The 23,986-nt window shown below is 35.2% G+C and overlaps 1 protein-coding gene across 1 annotated transcript in view; it reads left to right on the top strand.

Annotated features, from left to right (window-relative positions):
• ERC2 (ELKS/RAB6-interacting/CAST family member 2) overlaps positions 1 to 23,986 on the top strand; it is a 409,582-nt gene that overhangs the window by 36,346 nt on the left and 349,250 nt on the right. Inside the window, exons 3-4 of the mRNA XM_030458648.1 lie at positions 8,741 to 8,764; positions 9,373 to 9,789. Coding sequence (XP_030314508.1) covers positions 8,741 to 8,764; positions 9,373 to 9,789 — 441 coding nt within the window. The remainder of the gene's footprint in view (positions 1 to 8,740; positions 8,765 to 9,372; positions 9,790 to 23,986) is intronic.

The following is a 23,986-nucleotide window of genomic DNA, read 5'->3' as shown; positions in this document are numbered from 1 at the left end:
GGATTTAGTGATATTTCTATAAATGCTGAATTATTTTTTATTATTTTTTTTTATTATATATTTCTTTAAATGCTGAAAACATTGTGTTGCCCATCAGACTGTGGAAGACCCTCTGTGCAGACTGGTGTACATGGTGCAGTATGTTTTGCTAACATTTATTGTACATTTAAATTGCTTCAGTTGTGGTTATAGGTTTTTTTTAAAATCATTGCATCATGTTGGTAAATAGTTTATTCTGCTCATTTTAATTTGATTTTCTGTTTATCTTTATTAGTAGTTGTCGTAGTGTGAGTGGACCAGGATAATTTTTGGTACCAGTACCTAAAGAGAAGGGGTCTTTAGGACCCTCCTTTGAGGCATCTGAGGGGGGCATTACCCAGAAGGGTCAGTGTTCCCTCCCATTTCCTACCCATACTCTGTAGAAGTCAGGGACACTGGAAGCCCTGCTCTCTACCAAAAATTTCCCTGGTCCACCCAAGCTGTGACAGTCACCGTGTCTGTCAGTCCTTGGGGAAGTAACAGCTCCCTTACCCATAATAACACAGGTGATCTTGTTCAGATTTTTGCTATATATTGTCTGGGAAATTTTAGGCTTAAAGGAGGGCCACAATTGGATTGAGCACAATAAACCAGATAAGAGTGAGAACTTGTTGCAAGTGTGTAGGAAAGTGCAGAGAAAAGGTGAACATGTATGCAAGAGAAGGGAATAATCAGAGGTGGATTCAAGCAAGGTAGGAAGCTGTAAAGCCAGTTCATAGAGTTAGGATGCTCCATCTCTTGTGTACTGCATAAGGGTTAGATAAAATGATCCCATTATAGAGATGCATCTGAGCATGAATTGAAAAGTAGAAAGATAGAGTGTTACATAATTCCTTAAAAGTTGAAAGAGCCCATGCATTTTATTAAATTATTGATAGAAGCTTGACATTAGCTGAGCAGGATGCATGGAGTGTTTTGCTTGAAAACATGAGATTTGATTTTATACTTTCACCTCCTTTTAGAGAACAAATCCTCTCTGGTCATACACTGCAAAAACGGGGGACCAGGGGAGGATGTGTTGAAGGGGATACTCTATAGTTTCCATCACAAATCTGCACTTAAATTGCAATGAGTTTGCATTATATAGCAAACAGATATGTAAGATAGGTGAGTATGATTTGGGGGAAAAAATAACCAGGACAGTTAAAACTAAATAAGCCTTTTGCACTCTAAGGTGGCTCTAAAATGCCTCCCTACAACGTGGGGTGGTGGTAGTGATGTGCTTGTGGAGCTTGCATTGCTTTTCATGAACATAAGGCTTGGAGCACAGCCCAGACCCTGAGACAGGTTTAAGTTTTGTTGTCTTAATTATTATTTTGTGTCTTGTAGAAGAGTGGTTGCAGAGCTTTAATAACTTTTTTTCTTAATAGTTGTACAAATAGTATGGTCTTACAGCATGCTTACTTGAGATCAGTTTGAGATACAAGGGAAAAGTAGAGGACAGTAGATGGATTGTAGGCAGAAAAATTTAGAAATTCAGCACTGAGGAATGCATTTGGCCTCAAATGACCCTTAGTACCTGTTTATTTAATTGCAGTTGGCATTGGCAATGAGAGACTCCCTGGAGGCTTCTGGGCACTTTAGGAGTTAGATCCACTACTAAATAGTAGACTTGGCATATGGCTATGATTTCAGCACTGCAGTAATTAAGATTATTCTGTGTACCTGGGGAAAAAAGAATCTACCAGCATAAATGGAAGGAAGGAGGGGGAGGATCAAAACTGTAAAAAAAGAATCCATAAAACTTCACATAGTTTCAAATTAAGTATTTACTGTATTTAGTTGCTCCCTTGTAGTGGTTTAATAGGGGATCTGTAGTCCTAGCTGAATAATTCTTGCTTATTTGGGATTAGTTTTCAAAATATCGATAATATTTTTTTCCTAGTAAAAGATTCAACAGGTTTTATAGTCATGATTTAAAGAATATAAAGTCAATAGTACTTAAATTCCTAAATACTGACTGCCTAATTAAAAGTCAGTTAAGTGTTTTCTGCAGTACTGAGTGCTGAATGGTGATTAGGAAGATACCAGGGATTTCATCATTCTTTGTATATAGCTGTGCTGTATTTGTAATTGGTTCTTAGGAATGAAGGCTTTCCCATATCTCAGCATGCAAATACAAAGCATTGGATCTGACTGGCAGTGTTTACAGGGCATATTGTGTGTTTAGGTTTGGCATTTACTGACCAGGGTCAGGATAAGCAGGGAAATGAAACAGTGCCTGCTGGTTTAGAAATCATGTGGTTGGCACAGGTTTGTTTAGTTGTTAAGTGCTAACTGTAGATCAGTGGTTAGTAAGTTTTGGAAAAGTTCCATGGGGAGAGAAAATAGCAACACATCACTTTCCTCCTTAACCCCCTGTAGCCTTTTATATAGTTTTGGGGAAAGAATAGCAGCTATTTTGATTGGTGATGATACGTTAGCCTGTGACTTAAGGTGTTAAACTTACAAATTACAGTAAAATTCCAGACTAGTAATGCTTTGATTTCAGCTTGGAACAGTTTTGAGAGTTTAGGGGTCCCATTTGTCTTCATTTAATAACTTCTGGAGAGGATACGTGGCTGTGAACTTTGGGGGGCTCCAGATTAGGCTGTGTTTTGCTATGGGATTTTAAGGTCAGTTGTGTCTCACGTTAGTCTTTTCATGAACTCGCCAGGCATTCCACTGTCAGACTCAGGGCTGGATTTTCAGTTTTTATAGATAATTGTGTTGTGCACTGATGAATAAATATTTGGATTTGATTTAGTTTTATATATGCACAGACACATATGTAAAGTGTGTATTAAGTGTATGTAAGTATGTATAAGAATATATGGAGTGTGTCTGAGTGCTCATATTGACCCCACCTACCCTTCAGCTCTTGAATTATGAGGGGAAAGAATGCCTTCTCTTTTAAGGGAATAAAATTTAAAGCTGTTATTTTATTAATAATAATAAAGCTGTTAATTTTAAGCTGGTAATTTTATTTTCCTTACTTATAAGTTCTTATATGAAGTTTATTTTTTTTTGTTTATTTTAGGAATATCACCATAGTTTTTCCTTTGTGTTTTTAGGATTTTGAATTATTTTCTTCAGGATATGGATTTAGTGCCATCCTGTGGCAAAACTTAGTAACTGCAGATTTTTTTTTTAATTGCTGAATGTAATGGCTTTGGACCACAAATAAGAATATACTCCTATTAAACCCAACAGGAATAAATACAGATTTAGCGAAATTTATTGTGAAACCAGTCTTCTAACTTATGAAAGCATATTTTTGCAAAATGCTTAGACCATATGAGCCCAAAATATTATCTTAGTTACTTTTTTCCTGCTGATCTGCACTTATTCAGTAACTCTGGATGAAATATCTTCCCAGATGGTCGTCTTGCTTTGTGATGTCTAATTTTTCTCTGGATCTAAGTGAACACTACTTTGATTTGAGCTACTGAAATATCTTTTTTTTTTTTTTTTGTTTTTTTCCTTAACTGTAGCAAAGCACATAGATCTAAAGCTTCTTTCAAATTGTTTCAATGAAAAATGATTATGTATTATGGTTAATCAACTCAGTACTATTCCTAGCAGAGAAAAAAACTGAAGTCAAATAGTGTTCTTTTCTGTATTTTGCCTGATTAAAATATGGCAGGGAGAGTTTTAAATTGGAATCTGATTTAGTACTTCTTTATTTTTGGCTGTGCTTGAAATTGTCATGTCAATAACTTACATTCACATGACTTTTCTTGTGGCTTCATTAAAAGAACATGTTAGAACATTTCAAAATCAAATGATGGAGAGGTGCAAAATGTTAAGATCCCCTATGCCTTTGGGGTTCCATGGCACTTCTGTATTATTTCAAAGAAGATTTCCTTTATAGCGGCACACATTTCATGTGTAAATTACACACCTATGTTTCTAGGGCATTGCTGAATTACTAGAATTTCATAATATTTAGTATAGGAAATGCTCATGGAAATTCTGAAGTATTGAGTTTCATGGCCTTTCTTAAACATATGTTGGTCATCCATAGCTGAGGGCTTGTGGCCTTTCTGCCCTTTATTGGAGGGTACAGTTGCAATGGTTCAGAACAACCCCTGCTCTGAGCTATTGCAGAAATACTCAAAACCTCAATATGCTCAGGGCATAATACTGCCTGGAACTTACACCCCAGCATCAGGGACAACTGAAGAAATAGAAGAGTGCTACTCAAAGGAAGGGAAGAAAACTTCGGTTTAAAGCTCTGAGGATTAAAATTTTTAATGACATCCATGAAACATGTTAGATCATTCTTGTAAATAGTTAGAAATATCTGCATACCAATGTCCTTTAAAGTTCTGTGAATGTTTGTTCACTTTATCTCTCTTATTTGGCTGTTAACATTACAGAAGCCTTAAATAGGAATTCTATCATGAAAGTGCTCAATAGACACAATTTTAATTCAACAATATTCTGGATTTTCATTCATGTTTTCAATATCTTCCTTTGACGTTTCTGTGATGGAATAGTAGTGTACTATTGTCTTTTTGCCTCTTTAATGTACAGTGAGTATATTGCAAAAAAAGTACCTTCGAAGACTTGGCTATTTTCTCTTAAATTGTTGGAAGTTACTCAACATTTTCCTTTAGGAAATAATTTAATGGAAGCAGTTGTGATTGAGAAAAATATAAAGCATTTAGTGTCTGACATAAATTAAATTTTCTTTCTAAGCAACAGGTCAAGGCCTTTTTGAGAGGGACTGCATGCACTGGGCTTATTCAAAGGCATGCAGATAAGAGCTGGTAAATGCCCAACACTTCAAGGTGGCAAAATACCTCACAAGTGTACTGCTTGTTTTCTTATGTGAAAATGTTATTGTGGAAACGCTAGAGATAACTTACCTTGAAGGATAAAACACTAATTAAGTCACTTCCATGAATAAGACATGTGAAAAATACCAGGCAAAATTAAAAGCATTAAGGCCACACTTGTATGTTTCTGGTAGAAAAATAAATTGGTTTATTTTGACTCTTAAGCAGAGAATCTGACTGCTTATAATCATTAAGGAGCCCATATGCACTTTTCATAATAAGAATATGGTAAAATTTAGTATATTGGCTAAATGCCATGTGATTACTAGTTTGCTCTGGGTATGGTAAATAGCAAAGCAGAGGAAATAAATGAAAAATGATATCTCTCAGACCACAGCAAAGCAGAGCACTGGGACAGAAATATATTTAAAGGTGGTGTCTTTAAATTTAGGCTCAGAAGTACTCTGAAGCTTGCAATGCTAAGATGTTTTTGCTTACTCCTCAGTAATAAATGTAGATGCATTTTTCTACAATGACATCAATTTTTTAGGCAATACTTTGTCTTTGCAACCTTACTGTTTTCACCAGAATATTTCTGTGAAATGACCCGGGGAAGATGACTGAATAGTAATGAAGTCTGATTGCTCATATTAAGTATGTCTTTATTAAGAAATGGAGATTTAAATGTAGATGACATTATTTAACTTGGAAATCACAGGATCACAGCTTTATAGAATTTGACAAGTCACACAATTGGAAACCATAAGAAAAGAAACATTAAGGAAACCCGGTAAACAAGAATTCTCTCCTTTAGCATACATTGCTCTACCAGCAAATTGTGTTAATCAGAAGTTGTCTCACATCTGTTGAACCTCCAGAATTTTTAATGCTGAAGATGCATTGTACACGTGTGGTCTGACTCTCCTGTGATTGCTCCCATAATTACATCTGTCCTCTCCTGCCATCCCTTTCTGTCAGGCCTGTCTTACTCAACCAAAATTCTTGTCAACTGATCCTCAGTGTTGTTGTTTAGACACCAGACTTTTACATTACATTAGACAGGTGAGCAGATGCATGGGAGAATCCACTTCTAAATTTATGCTGATGAAGAAAATATCTCCAGTTCCCTTTTTGGTTTTCTCTTGCAGAAACAAAGATTTTCGTGTTGGTCCCTAACAGTGTTTAGTTATATATATTTGAAAGTCAAACGCTCATGCTTGTTTCAGTATTACAACTAAAGTTAAGATAGAAATTGGTTTAGAGTTGGGATACAGTTCATGAGAACTGCATTATTTTTTTTCTTTCTTTCTTTTAAGAAAATGAGTATATTTAATAGTATAATGTTGGGGCACTTGTTCAGATGTATTCTGTTATAGTTGTAGCTTGCTACTATATGCAGTTACACAGTAGGACTTCCCCCCCCCTGCAGTCTTCTGTATTTTCATATCTGCCACTGTCAAAAGACAAGGAAATACCAACTGATCCAGCCCTGAAAATTCTACTTTTATTTCCCAAGATGCAGGGCATTTTAGTTCCTTTCAATGCATTTAACACAGAGACACTGACTGTGCAAAGCTGCATATTATGATATCCCATTCCCTTGAGAAGTTAGCTGCAGATTTCCTTGGCCTTCACTTTTCACCATGTATCTTGGGCACTGGAATGCTCTGGAAGTGTTTATATGCTCTGGTCCGAGGGATGCTGCTGCAGGACAGTTCTTTGTAGGTAGTTCCATTGGGAATAGCAAGTTGGTGCAAATTAGAGGAACTTCCTTGTGTCGAAGGGCAATAGGAATCCGGGAAGGGCCATTAGTTCATCTTCCTTTCACAGTTTTCTTTCAATTGAAGGGGGCAAATTTTGCAAACATGCACTAAGCTCAATTCAAAGAAAGATTAATAGAACCTCCTGTGCCATTCCATGGATCCCCTCTTGCAATTGGGCTGTAGAGAAGGAAGGAAAATGTTAGGAGAGAAAGATCTATGTGTTTATCTATGTATCTTGGAGTGGAAATGCTTCTGATCAACTGGTCTGTTTTGAATAGAAATTTACGAAAAATATGGTAGGTCTTGCTTGGTGGTTTTTTTTTCCCTAAAAAATGAAAATTCTCTGTGTAACAGCAGCAGTGTGACAGATATTCACAGTACTCCTACTGAAAACCAGGACACTCTCCCACTGCAATTAATTATACAATTTTTTTCCACCCTCACAACATCTGTTCTTTCCTGATTTTAGCTGGCTGCAGATAGAAATCTGTGCCAGCACATGTCTAAATATGGTCCATGGTATCCAGAGTTTTAAGTCGTAAAAGTATACAAAAAAGGATTCTCTTATGTCAAAGTAGCAGTAGTCTGTCAGAGTTGAGGCTGTTGGTTTTAACACAGTTGAGCTACTGGTGTGCTTTGTGCAAACATAGTTCCAGGTAGGAGCTAAGAAGCATGTATGAAGGTTTCTGTGGAACAGAAAAGGAACTTCTCTGCTTTAACTGAACTGACATTGCTGACTTCTGATTTCTAATTATTTGTGTGTTGATCCAACCATTTTGGCTTTTACAGCTTGCATTCAGAAGGGTTGTGTTAGCAGAGGGTACGTTAAATTTGCTTTTACTTTTGACTTAGATTTTAAATATTTTATAAATTATTATCCCTTTTCTTAGCTAAAGTCTTATAGACATATAGACATTTGGTGTACAGACATGGCTTGGCTTTGGGAACACGTTTATTTGTAAATCATTTTAGCATCAAGTAATAAATATTGCCTACTTTAACATTATGTATATTAAATCATTACTCAGATTGGAGAAAAGAATTTCTTTTGACTGTTTCTAGACTAGCAACTGATAGCTGCTGAATGATGCTGTTGTGTAGTAGTGAAATAATTTGGGAATGCAGAGGATTTAGTTTACTGTGCTTATGCAAAGTAAATTTTATATGCATGTTAATACAGCTAGGCATTCTACTGAAGAGTGTATGAATATGAGATGTATTCTTTAAAGTATCTGCCATTTTTTTTCTCAGAGAATTTTCTTTTTTAAAAATATGGAACCATACGTTTAGCTCTTCCTTTGTCTTTTCCATCCCAATAGTCATATACTGAAGAATACACACAGTTTGAAGGTGGTTTCTAGTATCTTGTTTAGTCTAAATTATTGTTACAAATTGGCAGCTTGTATTGTGCAAACAAAAAGGCAATATCCAATGAAATTATATTTTGTTAGGTGCTTGGTGTTGTGGTTTTCTGTGGTGTTTTTTTGTTGTTGTTGTTGTTTTGTTTCATTTTGTTTTAGAGTGTGGTGTTGCAGAATAAACATAGCTACAAGAAAGTCTGGTGCTATGCATTTAAGTCTCCTAATACCTGCAATTAAATGTCTTCTACAGACTGTGTGACTGTTCAGGAAATCATATTTCTATAAAGTCTGTATTCTTCATAGGCAGTGAAGAAAGCGAAAAAAATCAGAAGAAAAATAGATAAAAATATAACATGAAATCAACAAAATCCATAGTAATATAGAAAAATTAACTATGTTTCCAACTTAACATGTGCAAAATCCCTTTTGATTTTGTGTTGCATAAGGAGTGTGAGATTAACCTCTTGAACAGGGGAAAAACCCCTGTGTAGTACAAATAGTTTAGGTCAAGTTACTGTGTTTAGGAAAATCTTAAAGTATAAAAAAACCCAGTAAGATAGGATTATTATTCACTGTGGGATTGATTATTTCTAATACATTTTTCTCTGTGGCATCTCTTGATCAAAGTCTGTCAATGTTTTAAATATTTGAGTACTGTGAAATTGTTGGTGCCTTTCTGTATAACCCAAATTATTTTTTTCTGTTGAAGGTACTTTTTGTTGAATTCAGTTCTTTCTGTTGAATCTCCTTTGCTTGCATCTGACCTTTATTTATGTTGATTTTGCTTCATTTTTTCATTTACCATGCTGTTCAGTTTTTGGATGCCAGGAGAACAAAGGTTTGTCCCCTATTTGCAGTCAATTTATTTTTCAAAATTCACTATTGCTTAATGTGTTTGTTTGCTTGTTAGAGATGCAGTAATCCTGTTTACTAAACATGTTCATAGCTTTAGTTGCCAAAAAGAGGACAAAACCAACCAGCCCCAATTCAGCTCCCCCCCAAAGCCCTCTTCAATTTTAGTGACTGCTTTGATTGACTTTATAAACAACAGTACCGTTGAGCACCATGAAGGTTCTGGTCTATGAAGTAATTTAGAAAACATGGAATACTGAGTCTTTCAGCTTTATAGGTACATGTTGACTGTACTATTGGATGTGTGACTGCCTAGTGTTTGAGTTTGTTGGTTCACCTTTCTTTGCTGTTTATTTTATTTGTAGCTGACACTATTTTGTGTGTGTGCCTGTTATCTTTTTTTTTTTTTTTTCTAGAAGCACTTGAAATATATCATTACAAATATTGTCACATGCGTTTGCTGTTTTATAAAGGTCATTCATCAATGTTTGCAATGAGTTTTTATAACAGCAAATGACTTAAGGTTTAATCAAAGACTAATTCTACATTCAGATCCTAAATTAATTTTTTTCCCTTTTCTTTTCTTTATTGCAGCACCTGCAAATGACAATCCAGGCACTTCAAGATGAGCTTAGAACCCAGAGAGACCTTAACCACCTTCTCCAGCAAGAAAGTGGGAACCGGGGTGCTGAGCATTTTACCATTGAGCTCACAGAGGAGAATTTCCGAAGACTTCAAGCAGAACATGATAGACAAGCTAAAGAGCTCTTCCTATTGAGAAAAACACTAGAAGAGATGGAGCTTAGGATTGAAACTCAAAAGCAAACGCTAAATGCACGAGATGAATCAATAAAAAAGCTTCTGGAAATGTTGCAAAGTAAAGGTTTGCCATCTAAAGGAATGGAAGATGAAAATGAGAGAACTCGAAGGATGGCAGAGGCTGAATCTCAGGTTAATCATTTAGAAGTTATTTTAGATCAGAAGGAGAAGGAAAACATGCATCTTAGAGAGGTAATGAAAAACTCATTTATTTGTTTAAAAGATATTGTCAAAGTACTTGCTGCAGTTACAGAAATAGAGTATCTAAGTGTTTTCTTTTTCTGCCCTCATTTTTACCATTAGAAAAGATTTGTTTTAAATCTGTAGTAAATACACAATAGGACTATAGGAAATTTGAAAGCCAGCATAAGAATTTACTGAAGAATTTATATTTGGGGCTTAATGTTTCTGACATTGCTTTGTGTATTTTCTTTGTTCTGGTGTTTGGAAAATGGAGGCTAAAAGGACTAGAGAGAAAGTAACACCTGCTGCTGCTATAAATGAAACAGTCATGAGTGCATACTGCTTTGTATTTGATTTGATACCCCTTGTGTTTGAAATTAGTGTTTTATAATGTTTTGCCTTCCATATGAAAAAGGCTTCTGCCTGTGTGCATTTTTAATGTATTTTCATGTGTAATACCCTAGCTTTTTAGGTAGATAGACCACACAATGTTGCCACATAAAAACACTGGGGTGATGGCTGCACTGTTCTTTGAGAAGTCCTAAATTTGATGCCAAGCTCGCCTACACCTGCTACCCACCCACATCACTTGTGAATGCGTTTTTGGGAGTGAATGTGGGATGGTTGAATTAGTACAATTTCAAGAAAATCTGGTCTAGTGTCAAGCCCATCTGCCTTGCTGCATCCCAGCAGCCCATCAGCATTATCCTGTGATTAGGGTGAGGCAAGGAAGACAGTGAGAGTCTTCCTCAGAAGGACCATGTTGCTTCCTACTAAGGGTGAAAATTTCAGTGACATTGAGTACAAGTTACCCACATTTAGGGGAATCAGGACAGCCAGGTCTGTTTCCTTAGAAAGCCTCCAGCAGTGTAGTCTGATTGAACTTCTAGCCTAGTAAAAACACTTATTTGAGAGAGATCAAATCATGAATAAAATTAGTGCAGGAGTACAGGAAAAGATTATGTGGTTCTGTATTTCACTAAATATATGCATGCTAGAGATTAAAACCAGCTATTTACATCTACAGAATGGTGTCCCCTTCCTCCCCCTCCCCCTTTTTTTGTGTGTCTGTGTGTCTTCTTTGGCCTAGAATATGTTTTGATGATTCAGTGGTGTCTGGGGCCCACCTGAAGCTTGGAAAATGGAAAACTTGAAAGACATAGTGGTACATTTCAGTGAAGTTGTCTTGTGAAGGTGTGGATCTTGAATCTTTTTACAGAATTTTTGTTAGAAACTGATGCCACCCATTAGTGAAGTCTGAAAGGAGTTGCATAAGGAATTAATTATACTGAGTTTGAGATCATAGTATCATAGAATGGCTTAGGTTGGAAGGAACCTTAGAGATCATCTACTCCAACCTCCCTGCCATGGGCAGGGATGCCTTTCAATTAGGCAAGGCTGAGGGAGGATTGTGGGAAAAGGTCTATAACCTACCAGACAAGTTTGAGATCTGCTATTCTAAGGGTACTACATACAGTCTATTTCAAGGGTGGATGATTTGCTATTTATTATTTCCTTTATTACATGATTGTATTTCACCTGTTGCACCAGTATCACATTTGTGAATTCTAATTTGGGTATGTATTGGACATGAAAAAATGCACAGTGGTAATTTTAAGAAGGCTTCTAATTAGCACAGTTGTTGAGAGTACTGAGAGAAGCATTAAGTAGTGCTTGAACAGTAGATAAAACGTAAGCTTCCAAGTTAAGTCCTAGAGAATCCGATTTATTGATTAGTCCATGGAATGCTGAAAGCACATCAAATTGCTACTTGTGGGCTGTGCATGTTTCTCCTATATTTATATTGACTTAGTTTATGCTTCAGAGCTCCCCTAGGCTTGCTCTCAGGGACCAGGAAAAAAATTGGTTTTCAGTTTGTATAGAGATTGCCTTTCCCTTGGAGTACTGCAAGTATTGAACTGGTTTTACTGGAGTTACTGCTGTGGCATGCTGAGGTGTCTTGGGAACTTCTCAAGGTTTAACAATTTACTGTGTTTTCTGTCTGGAATCTGTCTGTGTCAGATTGGCAGGAGCTATCTAGTGATTAGGAGAGTATGGCTAACAATTCCATAGATTTAAAAAAAATAATAATTCAAGCCTTTGGGTGAATTCTTCTGTGACTCCAGTTGTCTTTCTGTTGCACATGTTATTTATGGATTTTGATTTTTTTAACTGGTTTTTATTTTTCTGCAGATTTGAACCTTGTAGTAGGGTGCTTGAAAGTATGATGTGTAGGGTGTTAAGATTGCTTTAGTTGCTTCAGTTTGGAGATGCAGCCTATCCAGAAGAGAACACTGAGCCCTTTCCCATGGTTTGTGAGAACTTCTGTCCAGTTTCCACTCAGTTTCCATTGCTGAATTTGATGGTCTGACACAAATGTTTATGTCACTGACTACACTCAAATGCTTTTGTTGATGTTTTTAAAAGGTAGCTGAATTTTATTGATACTTTTTGAGACAAAATGATATATCCTTTGCTTTCATAATGAAATACTGTATCCTGTATGGAACAAAGCAGTTTTGCAAATAGACTAAGAAAAAGGACATTCTTGGGCCCGGCATTCTTCCTGTAAGTATGTTAATAGTTGAAAATCTTGAAGCCATAATGTCATACCATTGCATTCTTAATGTTCAGAATTAAATACTATGAAGTTCACTAAATATACATCCCTGTCAGAGAATGCAAGATTGATGATTTAAAGTTCTTAAATTGGTTATCACATGTCTCTTACATTATTAAAGACCTTTTTTTTTCTCTACATAACTTTGGAAGAGCTGTAGGTACTATGAAGATTTTATAATGTGGAAATATAGCACATATGTTTGGTATTACTTTTTTTTTAAACACAGTGACCACACATTATTTACCCTAAGTACCATTAAGTATTTTTTTATTATTGCTATTAAAAACTTGCCTTAGGCAAAGTCCTGCTAAATCTCTAATAAAGTCAAATGCTAAAATTCCAGCAAGTATTTTATTATATATACATACATGTATTTTACACATGCTCTTTCAATATAACACAATTTCACTAAACCAGAATCTGAGATGATGCAGGATTTTATATATACATTTTAAATCTTATCTTCCATGTATTCTTAAAATAATCTTGTGCGTGGTTTAAAGCAACAGTATTTTTATGTTTAGGAGAAAGAACAATAATATAGCTTCTTTATTATGATTTCAAGTGTACTTTTAAACCTTCAAGGATTTTTAAAAAACTTGGACAGTCTTTGAACTCAGCTTGGGGAAATAATGGACGCTGCTGATAGGATTTGTACTGCCATAATGGGTTAGTTACTGCATGTTTTAAAGTTATTAATGGAGCACAGTTCCTTCTTCCACTGTGAATGGAACAGATGCCTTCCAGACTTTTGGTGTTTACTGTAAATGTCTTATATTGGAGCCGGTAGTAATTTACTAAGAAAATGCTTTATTGACACCAAAAGTTTCTTCCTTGAAGTTAGTTGTATAGACTAACAACTGTTCTAGACTGAAACTCTTTATTAGGTTCATTAGTGCCTCCTTGCTTTTATTTCTCCTGGCTTAGCTCAAAATATTAATCTAATCAGTTGCTATAAAGACAATTGCTTTCTATCAAAATATCAATACAAATATGTGTTTTTAAGGTGACACCTTAAGTATACAGGGCAATGTTGGCAGGCATTCCAGACATGAGACAGTAGACAGAACCAGATTACACTCTAGAGAACAACTACAGCTTCTTACTCAGTCCATTCAGGTCTTTCCTTGCCCCATGATATTCTTGCTGGAGTGTGTGGCTTCAGTAGCTTTTACAGGTCCACCTGAAGGATGAGAAAGCTTCGTTCATTCAGTATTAGGTTTTTTTTCAGACAGGTTTGTTCTCCATGACATCACCAGTAGTTTGGAATCCAAAATATGAGAGAACTGTCACTTTCAAATTTGTATGTCTCAGAGCAGCAACTAAACAAATTACTGTAGAAAGAAGAAAAATAAGAGTTTCATTAATAAGCTCAGGTTTCTTTGCTGTTAAATAGGCATAGAGGTGGAGGTGATAAGTGCAGCATTTCTAGAAAGTGCATATTTTAGGAGTACTCTGGGGACTGTCTTGAATTGCTGTAAAACTAGTATTGTCCCCAGATGTAGAAATACTGTCTTTACAGGACTATTTGCTCACTTCATACATTTAAAACTTTCAGGCTATGTGTAAAGCACATTAGAGAGAGTCAGTCATGAAACAGAAAAACGATCAATTTTATTATGCACAGAAGTGCATTTGAAAGTCATTTTCGTTGTATGATGTGCTATCTTCAATGATTACTTTAGAATTACTTTCATTTATTAATTCTGTTCCTATTAGATAATCCATAACTAAGACTTTTCTTGGAATAGTCATTAGAAAAAGAACCCCAATGTGCCAGAATGTGGAAATGTGCTGCCCCTACTGGAACAGATCTAGACTGAGAATGATTCTGCATCTGCTTAGTTGCTCTGCAAAATGTAACACGTAGAAACAGCTATCTAATAGAGGCTGTGCTTCCTAAACACTTGATCTATTCAGGGAGAAGTCATATTTCTACCTTCTCAGCATTTAAAAAAAAAATCAGAAACAAAAGGAGGAAGGTGAAATGAATGGTGCTTTGTTGTTCTTAATATGTAATGAAAATAAAAAAGGAAAAAGAAACATCTCTGAAAAGAAGAAAAAAATACAGAAACCAAAACAAAGCACCAAGTTATTTAAGATTGTATATGATATGTATATCATCATCAATAATGATTACCTCTTGCAGCTCACCTGGGATCAGTCAACTCGAAATTAAGGAAGTACTTTACAGAAGAGTGAATGTGTCTTCCATAACTTCAGCACTCTAAATATAACAAAAATACTGATCTGTCAACTGATCTGTTTTGCCAGTAATGTTTCTGTGCTTCACGGTTTAGTTTAACAAACTCTCTCTTAGCTTCTTTCATAGTGTGATATTTCCCTTTTATAGATGACAGAAAGGAAGCAAAAGGTAAGTCAGCAAACTGCCTGGGTCTTCTCAGAAAATCAGTAATGAAGTGGTTAATGATTCAGGTTGTTTTTTTCTTCTTCCTGAAAAATAAAGCTTTAAAAACCAAGCAAACCTACCCAGCCTTTTTGGAACCATTTATGTGTAACGAATAAATTTAGAGTAGTGACTTGTTCTGTGTCATCTTATGACTGTTGCTTCCATGATTAAGGACAGTTTTTATATAAGCAGTTATATGAACTCAGGTAACTCCTTAATATTATGACTCTGTAGAGTTTGGCCCTTGCCTGTTCCTTCCACTTTTCATCCAAAAGTTACATTCCTTCTAGTCTTTCAAGAATACTTCTTAGTTCTTGTTGAAGGAAATTTAAGTGATAAATAAAAATGGTATGTGATACAGGGAAGTGTGAATCAGATGTTTCCCTAATTATTTTAAGAGGAGTGCACATGCAATATCCCTCTTACAGACTGCAATAAATTACCATTTTTTTTGGTGCTGTAGAAAGACAAAACTGGTGTTTCCCACTCTGTAGACTCAGAAGGTGTAAGGGGCACACCAAGTATGTTCTTTATTGCTCTGCTTTTTGCACAGTGTACTTGAATTTTCTTTTAAGTAAACAACTTTTATTCTGATTTTAACCTGATTCCTTATTCACTCCAAGCAATCATTTCTTGTGAAAGTGTGTTACAAATGATGTTAGTAAAGGGACATCTTACTGAAGGGAATGTGCTCCATACATTGTTCTCTGTAAAATCTACATTTCTAGAATGCATTATTTTAATCAGTTAACACATAATTAACAGCTAGATATGAATATCTTTATTCATGCTGCTTTAATTGGCTTTGTCTTTCCACATGTTTTATTTCCCTGAATATAAATTTATCTACAAAAATAGGTGGATCCTACGTTTTAGGTTTATAGAAATGAATTTAAGCTGTGTGTTGTGGGGTTTTTTCTTTGGCTCGTTGTTTAACTAAAAAGTCAATGTTTGAAAAAAGTATTTTCTTAGCATGTGATCAGTAGAGGGGGAACTCTATGTAATTTCTCAGTTTGTGCTATTGTTCCAGCAAGTTCCTGCAAATACTGGGTTTATTAAGTTTCTACTTTTTCATTGTCAGCTGAATTTTTTTTGGAAGCATTTATCTGAAAGTATTAGGGAGTGAAAAGATGTTATTAACTTGTGCCCACTTTTTGTGACTATAGATAATATTCAGATGACATTTTAATATTAAACTTAGTTGAGTTTAGGTTTCTCTTCCTCAAGTGAAAATGCTTAATTGCAGCTGTGTATAATTCATAAGAATTAATGTGTTTTGTGTGACCTCCTTTGACAAAAAACCCCAATTGTTTAGAAATGGCATAATGCATTTCTGAGATAGTTATATGCAGTGTAAGCAAAATATAATCCCAATGGTTTGTTGTGGCTGTATTTAATGTGTACTTGTTGCCTCTTCATCAGTCCAACACATCCCACTTAGAGGAGCTGAAGTGCCATACTTCAAAAAAGAAGTATATTTATGCCAACAAAAAAGAAATATGCCTTGTTTTCTGCCATACTTCCAAAGACTGAAAGTTTTGTAAGTTTGTAATTCTGGCTAATCTAGAAGAGATTTTAGTAATTTTATTAATTACTACATTGTTAATTACTACATTAATTTACATTGTTAAATGAACAAATTACCAATTATTTATTATATAAGCAGAACAAAGCTTCTATTAGAAATTACTTTAGAACTAATACGATTGTGCTGTTCTTTCTAAACATTATCCACAATTAATAGAAGTGTTGCATGAAACTTTTCATGGCTTCCTGGAGGAGCTGTGCTATAAAAATGGAGCAATGGTGAGCCTTAGTGTCTTCTTTTTTCATATATTGTCCTGTCAAGGAGTGGAGATTTTAAAAGAACAAATCCCAATAAGCCACATGATGTATCAAGAGTAGTACTATTTGTGGTTGATTAACCTGCTTTGTGGAGGTTCTTACCTTTTTAAGTTAGCAATTGTTTTATAATCTCCTGTCCTATAACCTGCTAATTAGGAAGCACTTTACAGTTCACTTCTCTAAACTTCTGGTTCTGCATTCACACTTTTCTTTGAACGTGCTTGTGTAAACTGCTGATCAGAATCTAGCTTGATAGTGTGCTTAAAAAAATAAGATGTGAAGAAGAACCTGCATTGTTCTAATGCCATGATCCTGATAAAACCTCAGTACAGCTGTGTACATTCTGTGAATAGTGAACACCATATAGAATTGCATAGCATACAGAGCAGTATTAATCCAAGATTTAATTTCTCCTCTCCTTATATTACAAACCAATCCACACAGAGATTTGTAACAAGAATTGAGAAGAGATCGTGGTGTACTTGATGCTAAATGCTGTGTATTTCTTTAATGCAGCACTGCTCCCAGACACCACTTAGCCATTTCCATACACCTTGCTCTGCTTCCTCTGGAACAGTAAGTCTTCAGGATATATATCTTTATGGGAATGTACTTTGAGGTTTAACAAGATACAAACTTCCAGGTATATGAAATTCAGTCGGTATTGGAGGTCGTAGACATTGAAATTATAATTATCATTTAGGGACATCCTATAGTTGTGGCCTTAAGCTGAGGTACTGTAATCTTCAGCAAGAGGAAACATGAGAGGTTTTGTTGTTCTCCAGTTTCAAATATAATATTTAATCTTAAAACCAAAAAAACCCACTGGAAAAACAAAAAAAAAAAACTAAAACAAAAAAACCAACCAACAAAAACAAAAAAACAAACCAAAAAATCACAACAAAAAACCCACAAAAAACCAAAACACCCAAAACCCCCAAACAAACAAACAAACAAAAAAAAAGCACCACCGAAAATGGGGGAAGAACACCTAAATAAATTTTAAAATCAGCCGGTATGTACTATGACATCCTTCATGTAAAGGCTGTGGGGTTTCTGTGGTCACTAGATGGCACTCTTGAATGAGGATTGGATTTCACAGATCCCCTGCCCTATGCGTTACCTTTCATCCCTCATTTCACACTGATTCCGTTAACAGGAGAATTGCCCTAACTTTGTATCGATGGAAAGACAATTTCAAAGATAAAAAAAGATAGCAATGTTTTAAAAAATGTAACTCTGATAGAAACTGTAAATCTTAATTTTCTATTGAAAACATCTGCAATTCATTATTCCTTAATTATCTTTGTGTACTAAATAATGTTTACATTATTGAGTTCCTTGAGAAGAAATAGCAGGAACTTATTCAAAACAGCAAAAAAGATGCATTGTTTCTATTAAAAATGTAAAGAAAGTTCAAATGAAGGCTCTCTTATTGATCACACAAGCCTTCTTTATATTTTTAGTTTTAACATTTTTAATTACTCAACATGCATAGGACTCTTAAATAGGAAAATAATAGTATGGAATATATTCAAGATATGAAAAGAATTTCAGAAGCAGATCCTGTAATGAGAGACAGAATATGCTGAGGAGCCAGTGACCACTGGGGGCACAGCAATGAACAGAGGAGAAAAAAGGCAAATGGATCAGAATTTTGCCTTTATGATTGCACTGCCAAGATTTTTTTCACTTAACTGCTACACATAAAGAAAAAAAGAGATATTTCTAAACACATGCCTTTAACTTTTTCATTGCTTGACTTATGTAGTACAGGAAGGCTTTATTCTGTAACATGGTTAAAACTCAGCATTATTTAAAAATGAGGAAAGCAAATAACATTAAAAAACCCTAACAAATTAATTTTGAATTCTGTGACAAAGTTTTATCTGTGAATATAATATATTGCTTCTTATATCAGTAGACACAGAACACTGGAACAATAGGAATAGATACTGCCTCAGATTTTTTTTTTCTTTTGAGTCTGTGTTGATCAATTTAATAAAGCAACAGTTACAGCACTATTGAAGAGATGACTAGTGGCAAAATTGCATCTTTTTGAAAGATAGGTTTTAATATTAATGTTTGTCAGTTATAATTTAATAATCTTTTATAGTAAAATACAGTTTAATTGTGAGCTGGTCAAATGTACAGATAAACTATGGTAGCATATTAGGGGACCACTTATGGTTATTTCAATTGCTGGCAAGTTTTTAGCAAGGTCTTGAGTTCATGCAGCAAAGAACAAAGCTACTTCATCTTGCAGCTTGAGGCATCCAGGATGCTCCAGCATTTCTTGTTTCAAAATTATGGTGAAGAACCTACCATCCAAAAGAGAAATGTTTTTAGTGAGAAAACTCATTACTCTTCTACATCTTAAATCTATATTCCTAGTGGATTTATCTGCCCTAGATATGAGTAATTCAGCCTTTTTTCCCCTCACGTAAACGATGCCTGTGAAAATTTTCATAGCTTAAACAGCAAAAAGCAGGATGGTGAACAAAGTTGTTCTGGAGATTTATTGATTTGTTTTTATACAGGTACACAGACTTGCCACAAACTGCTTTTACCCCTTGTTGAGCTGTCTTAGAGAGCTTTTACATAAGGAAGTAGAGTCTGGGTGTTGTTTACAGGTGTACCAGTGTCACACAGGAGGAAGCATTTTTATTGCAGATGCAATGTTATTCCCAACAAAAAAAGTTGATCTGTTTCAGAGCATTGATGGCCTGAACACCTGCATGATTCAGAATCAGAGCAATCAGTTTGTTCTCAATTATTCCTGACTTGCTTGGAGAGAGTAATTTTCAGCTCTCAACTTGAAAAAGGCAGATTTTCACATGTGAGTACATCTGGCAAACAAAAGTATTTCTGCTAATAACAAATCTCAGAAACCATTATCAATATAATGTTACCCTTTAGCTTCTCAACAGTATTGTGTTTACTGAGTTCTTGGCAGTGCTTACAACCCATCTGCATCATTAGCTCACAGGATGATTGGCCAGAAAAAGGGAAATCTTACCAACAGATTGAGAAAAGATAAACATACTTCCTGTTTTTCTTACCTAAAAAAAAAAAAAAAAAAGTTCATTTTAACACCAACTCCGATGCTAAAGTTCATCAAAACAATTGTGGTTATCGGGATGGCAAGACAGAGCTTCTGGAAGGAGTCCAAATGGGGTGCTTTGATCATTTGTTTCTTCTGAGCCCTTCAGCAGGAGAGGTTTCTTGTTTCTGTCACACATAGCTGGAAGCCTGGTGCCACATGCAAATTTGTTCTTCAATATATTACCCATTTTTTTTCTGCACTGTTTGCATTCCAGCAAAGTAAAAATACTGGTTTCAGTCTCCAGAAAACCTGGGTATTTTTTGTCTGGTGAAAAAAACAGAGAAACTTGCATAAGAACTAACCTTTTTTAATGTTGGAATGGCTATTATGAATGCAGTATAAAGTAAAGTGGGTTTTCCTGGTCATATATGGTGGTTGAGCTTCACAGGAATCTTTGATTCAATTTCACACTGAAGAGGTTTAACTTACATAAAATGTATTTGAGTATTTCCTTCAGTCTCTTCCTATTAGAATCATTGGGCAGTTTGACAGTGATAAACTATGTAAATAAGAGTGTAGGCTGTGTAATTACAAATGCTAGCCAGTGAGGTTTGTAACTCATATGCACCTCATCATGTTGTGATACTGAAATGCTAACCAGTCATTTAGAGCATGCTGACAGTCCAGAGAACAGAAGTGAAAGAACTAACTTGATGTGTTTAGTTGACCAGGTGAGGGTGTTCTCTACCTGTGCATTCATTGCAAACAAGGATATCAAAAAGTTCTTGAGCCTATGGCTGGTAGGAGATCTCTAAGGGATGGTTTTCTGAGTCAGTGGTTGGGTTCACTTAACACCTGCATTCCAATCGTTGCAGTGACTGTGACTGAAGCAGCAGCTCAGCCACCATCTCCTGCATTGATGTATCCTTAGGATCTCCATGGCTGTTTCAGCTGGCTGTAGAGGCCATATTCAGTAATCTCTTAAATCAGATTTCTTGTCTCTGCAGGAGAATTCCGTTTGACATCTGTCTTCTCTCCTCATGTTTAATAGTGTGCTTTTTGGAGAGATATTTACTATAGAAAAGTCAAATTTAGACAATTGAAAGAGCACAAAGGAATTTGCAAAGGAAGCTTATTCTGTCAGGTTGGAAAAGGTTTTGTACATCATTTGTACATGCATTTTCATTGTGACAACTAAATTTATTTGAGTGTATTCCCTGTCTTCAGGTAGAAATTTATTGTAAACTTGGCAGTCATTACGGTTGCAGTGAGTAATGGATTTATGAAAGAGCATCAAGAATTCTTTTTCCACAAGAACACCCTCCCCTCCTTTTGCTGATCTCAGTTTAATATTCCAGCTCCAGTGTATTGAAGTCCTTTTTCTCCCATGCCTTTACCACTTGACTTTTAAGGTGGAATTACTTTAGCAATGACAGGATCAACCAGTATTGAGGTGACACGACAGATTTTTCTGTGAGACACTTTTTCCCCACTTTGGTACTCTACTGTATTTCATCATGAGGACATCTTGGTGAATCTGTGCTCAAAATCCTTGTCCAAAATACTTTCAGAACCCTCTGTTTAATCAGATTATATACTAACCTGTATTCCTTCTGAGAAACATTCAAATAATGAAGGTAATGAAGATATATATCACTTATTAAATATCAGAAAAACTCTCTTATTTGATGGTTGAAGCCCTCCTTCCCAAAACTGTAAGTCCTTTTGGGAGAGTTAAAAGTTTGACCACATTAGGCTTTGCTATAAATTGTCTGGCTCTGGGCACATTTAGAACTTCTCTTTCTGAAAGTGTTATGGGCACTTTGGTATTTAGTTACAGGGAGACACTGAGCAACTGAGGAAAGGGAGGTTTAGCAGCTTGTCTCTCCTCTGGGTTGCTATTTGCTCTGCATGGTACTTTGCATGGTTGTTTTTCTGAACACTTCACAATTGCAAAGGTTTGTGTTCTCTTTAAACTGGAACTCAGCACGACCTAGTAGGGTAAAGCTTATGAGAGATATTAGGCTTTAGGTGAGAAATATTTTCATAAATAATTTAAATACTGACAGAGAGAAGTTATTTCACAAGTCTCTCTTAAACAAACCTTTTCTAACATAAGAAGACTGCTTTCTGTGGAGGTCTGGATGGTTTTGGCTTATTTTGAAGACTTCCTCCATAGGGGAAGAATATTGATTCAAGCTTCAGAAATGTAATTCTTAAGTGCAGTGGGAAGTCTGGTACTACACTGGTTCCAGTCATTGTGTGTATTAACTGCAGAGTTTTAACTCACTTGTTACATGGAACATAGGTGTAGAAGTCTGGATATTTTCATATATGCTCATTTAAATTTAGTTTCAGAACCACCAATAAGACTTTGTGCATGTCTATCTATATTAACTTCTAGTCTGTCAGAAGTATATTTGTGTGGATATTGAGATAATCCAGTCCAGGGCAGCATTAGGGTTCTCTCATACTTTTCCTCTACAGTAGGGGATAAGTAAATTTTATCTGTCAAGTTCTATTATATTAGGATGTGCAACTGCTTCAATTTTCTAAGAATGAGTAATTTGTTTTTCAAGGTGGTATGATTGTGGTGGTTCTGAAGTGCTTTGAAATTTAGATATTTTAAAATAGCAGGAAAAATTAATTTTGGTAGAATATCTGCACAGCAGCTTGCATAAGGAACATACTTGCTGTTTATTTAATCAATTAAACTGAAAAATAAAAGGTCAGCTTTAATTTCCATGGAACAGCCACTATTGAAGTAAATGCAATTATGGCTAAAAAATTGATATCCTTTTTGTGTCAGAGGATTTTCCAATACAAAAATATTTTCTAGACAGTAAAATATTGTTCATACTCACAGTAAAGTGCACAGTAGCTTTGCAACTGAAAAGGTATTTTTGTTAGATACTAACTAATGTCTTTAAATGTAAATAATATAACATGCAGCTTTTTATGTTATGTATTTCTGGTATAATGGATCATAAATGTTTTGCTTGAGGATTTATATAATTACTTCTGCATTATAGAAATGCTATGTGAAATGGGATATGAAGCTAGCCAAGTGTCCTTTTAAATATGTCTTGGAAAAATATAAAATATTTTTTCTGCAATATAAATTCAAACTCTGATTTCCCCTACCCTTAATGTTTCTTTCTAAGAATTCTGAGAAAATTACAATATTTGTGCTGCAGTCATGTGCCTTTCTACATTTGTTTCCAAGTGCAATATTAGATTTTCTTTAGTGACCCAGCAAAATTTACATTAATGGCAAAATGAAGAAAGGGGTTTTTTTGTTTGTTTCTTTGAATGTAGGAATGAGGATTTTTTTCTCTATAGGGGACCTACTTTGTATTCAGAAGTAAAATTGAAGATCCTCTATATTTTGTACTGATTTTGCTTTTTTCACATCTTCAGAGCTCTAGATGTCTGTAGTGTTTCTTCTGCCCTTCAAGCACGACACGGCCTGATTTATTGGTGTAAAATAACAATAAATGAAAAAATTGACACTTGCTGTGAACATAGTGTGCATATTTAGCATGTTGCAACTGCATATTCTGTTATAGAATGCCTTGCAGCTGTGGAGATACAATTAAGAAAATATTTTTTATAACTCTTTCTTGAGTGAACAATCTATAAAACCTTGTAAGGAAAAGGAAATATCTTCAAAAGTTTTCATTATGTTCTCAGATTATTAAATCAGTGGTAGTAAAACAAAGGAATTATACACTGAACAAAGTAATCTGTAGTGGAATTGTTTCAATGTGATGACAGAATTGCAAAGTATTATTAGGAGACATTTTGTATTTCATTTTGCTAGCAAGTTCCTGAAACACATAAAATATTAGAGCTTGTCACACTCAGGGCCAGACTCTCACCTAGCCTGGAAAACAGCACGATTAAAAAAAGAGGAAATAGACCTGTAAAAGGCAAAGCTCTTTGGCATTTTCAGGGACTGGCTTAGAATCTCTTGAAAAGAAATTGAGTTAATGAATGACCATGGGCAAGGAGTGAAAATAATGAGGTGTCATTGATTTTTTTTCTAATTGCCAACACTATAGGTGATAACTGGAAGCAATATATTGTTTTGTCTTCAAAAGAGCTTCAAAAGCTCTTTTAGATGCCATTATATGGGAGCAAGCAAGCAAGAAATCAGTGTGCTTGTATATGAACTGGTTAATCTTGTCTTATTTAATGCACTGAGAAATAAGTCCTACTGTTGTGGGGTTATACTCAAGACAGTTAAGATGGGGACACTCAAAATGTACTCTTTAAAAGC

The sequence above is a fragment of the Calypte anna genome, chromosome 12, assembly GCF_003957555.1.
Source record: "Calypte anna isolate BGI_N300 chromosome 12, bCalAnn1_v1.p, whole genome shotgun sequence".
NCBI lineage: Eukaryota > Metazoa > Chordata > Aves > Apodiformes > Trochilidae > Calypte > Calypte anna.
Note: the sequence above shows the minus strand (reverse complement) of the source record. Positions and strands in the feature narration are given on the sequence as shown.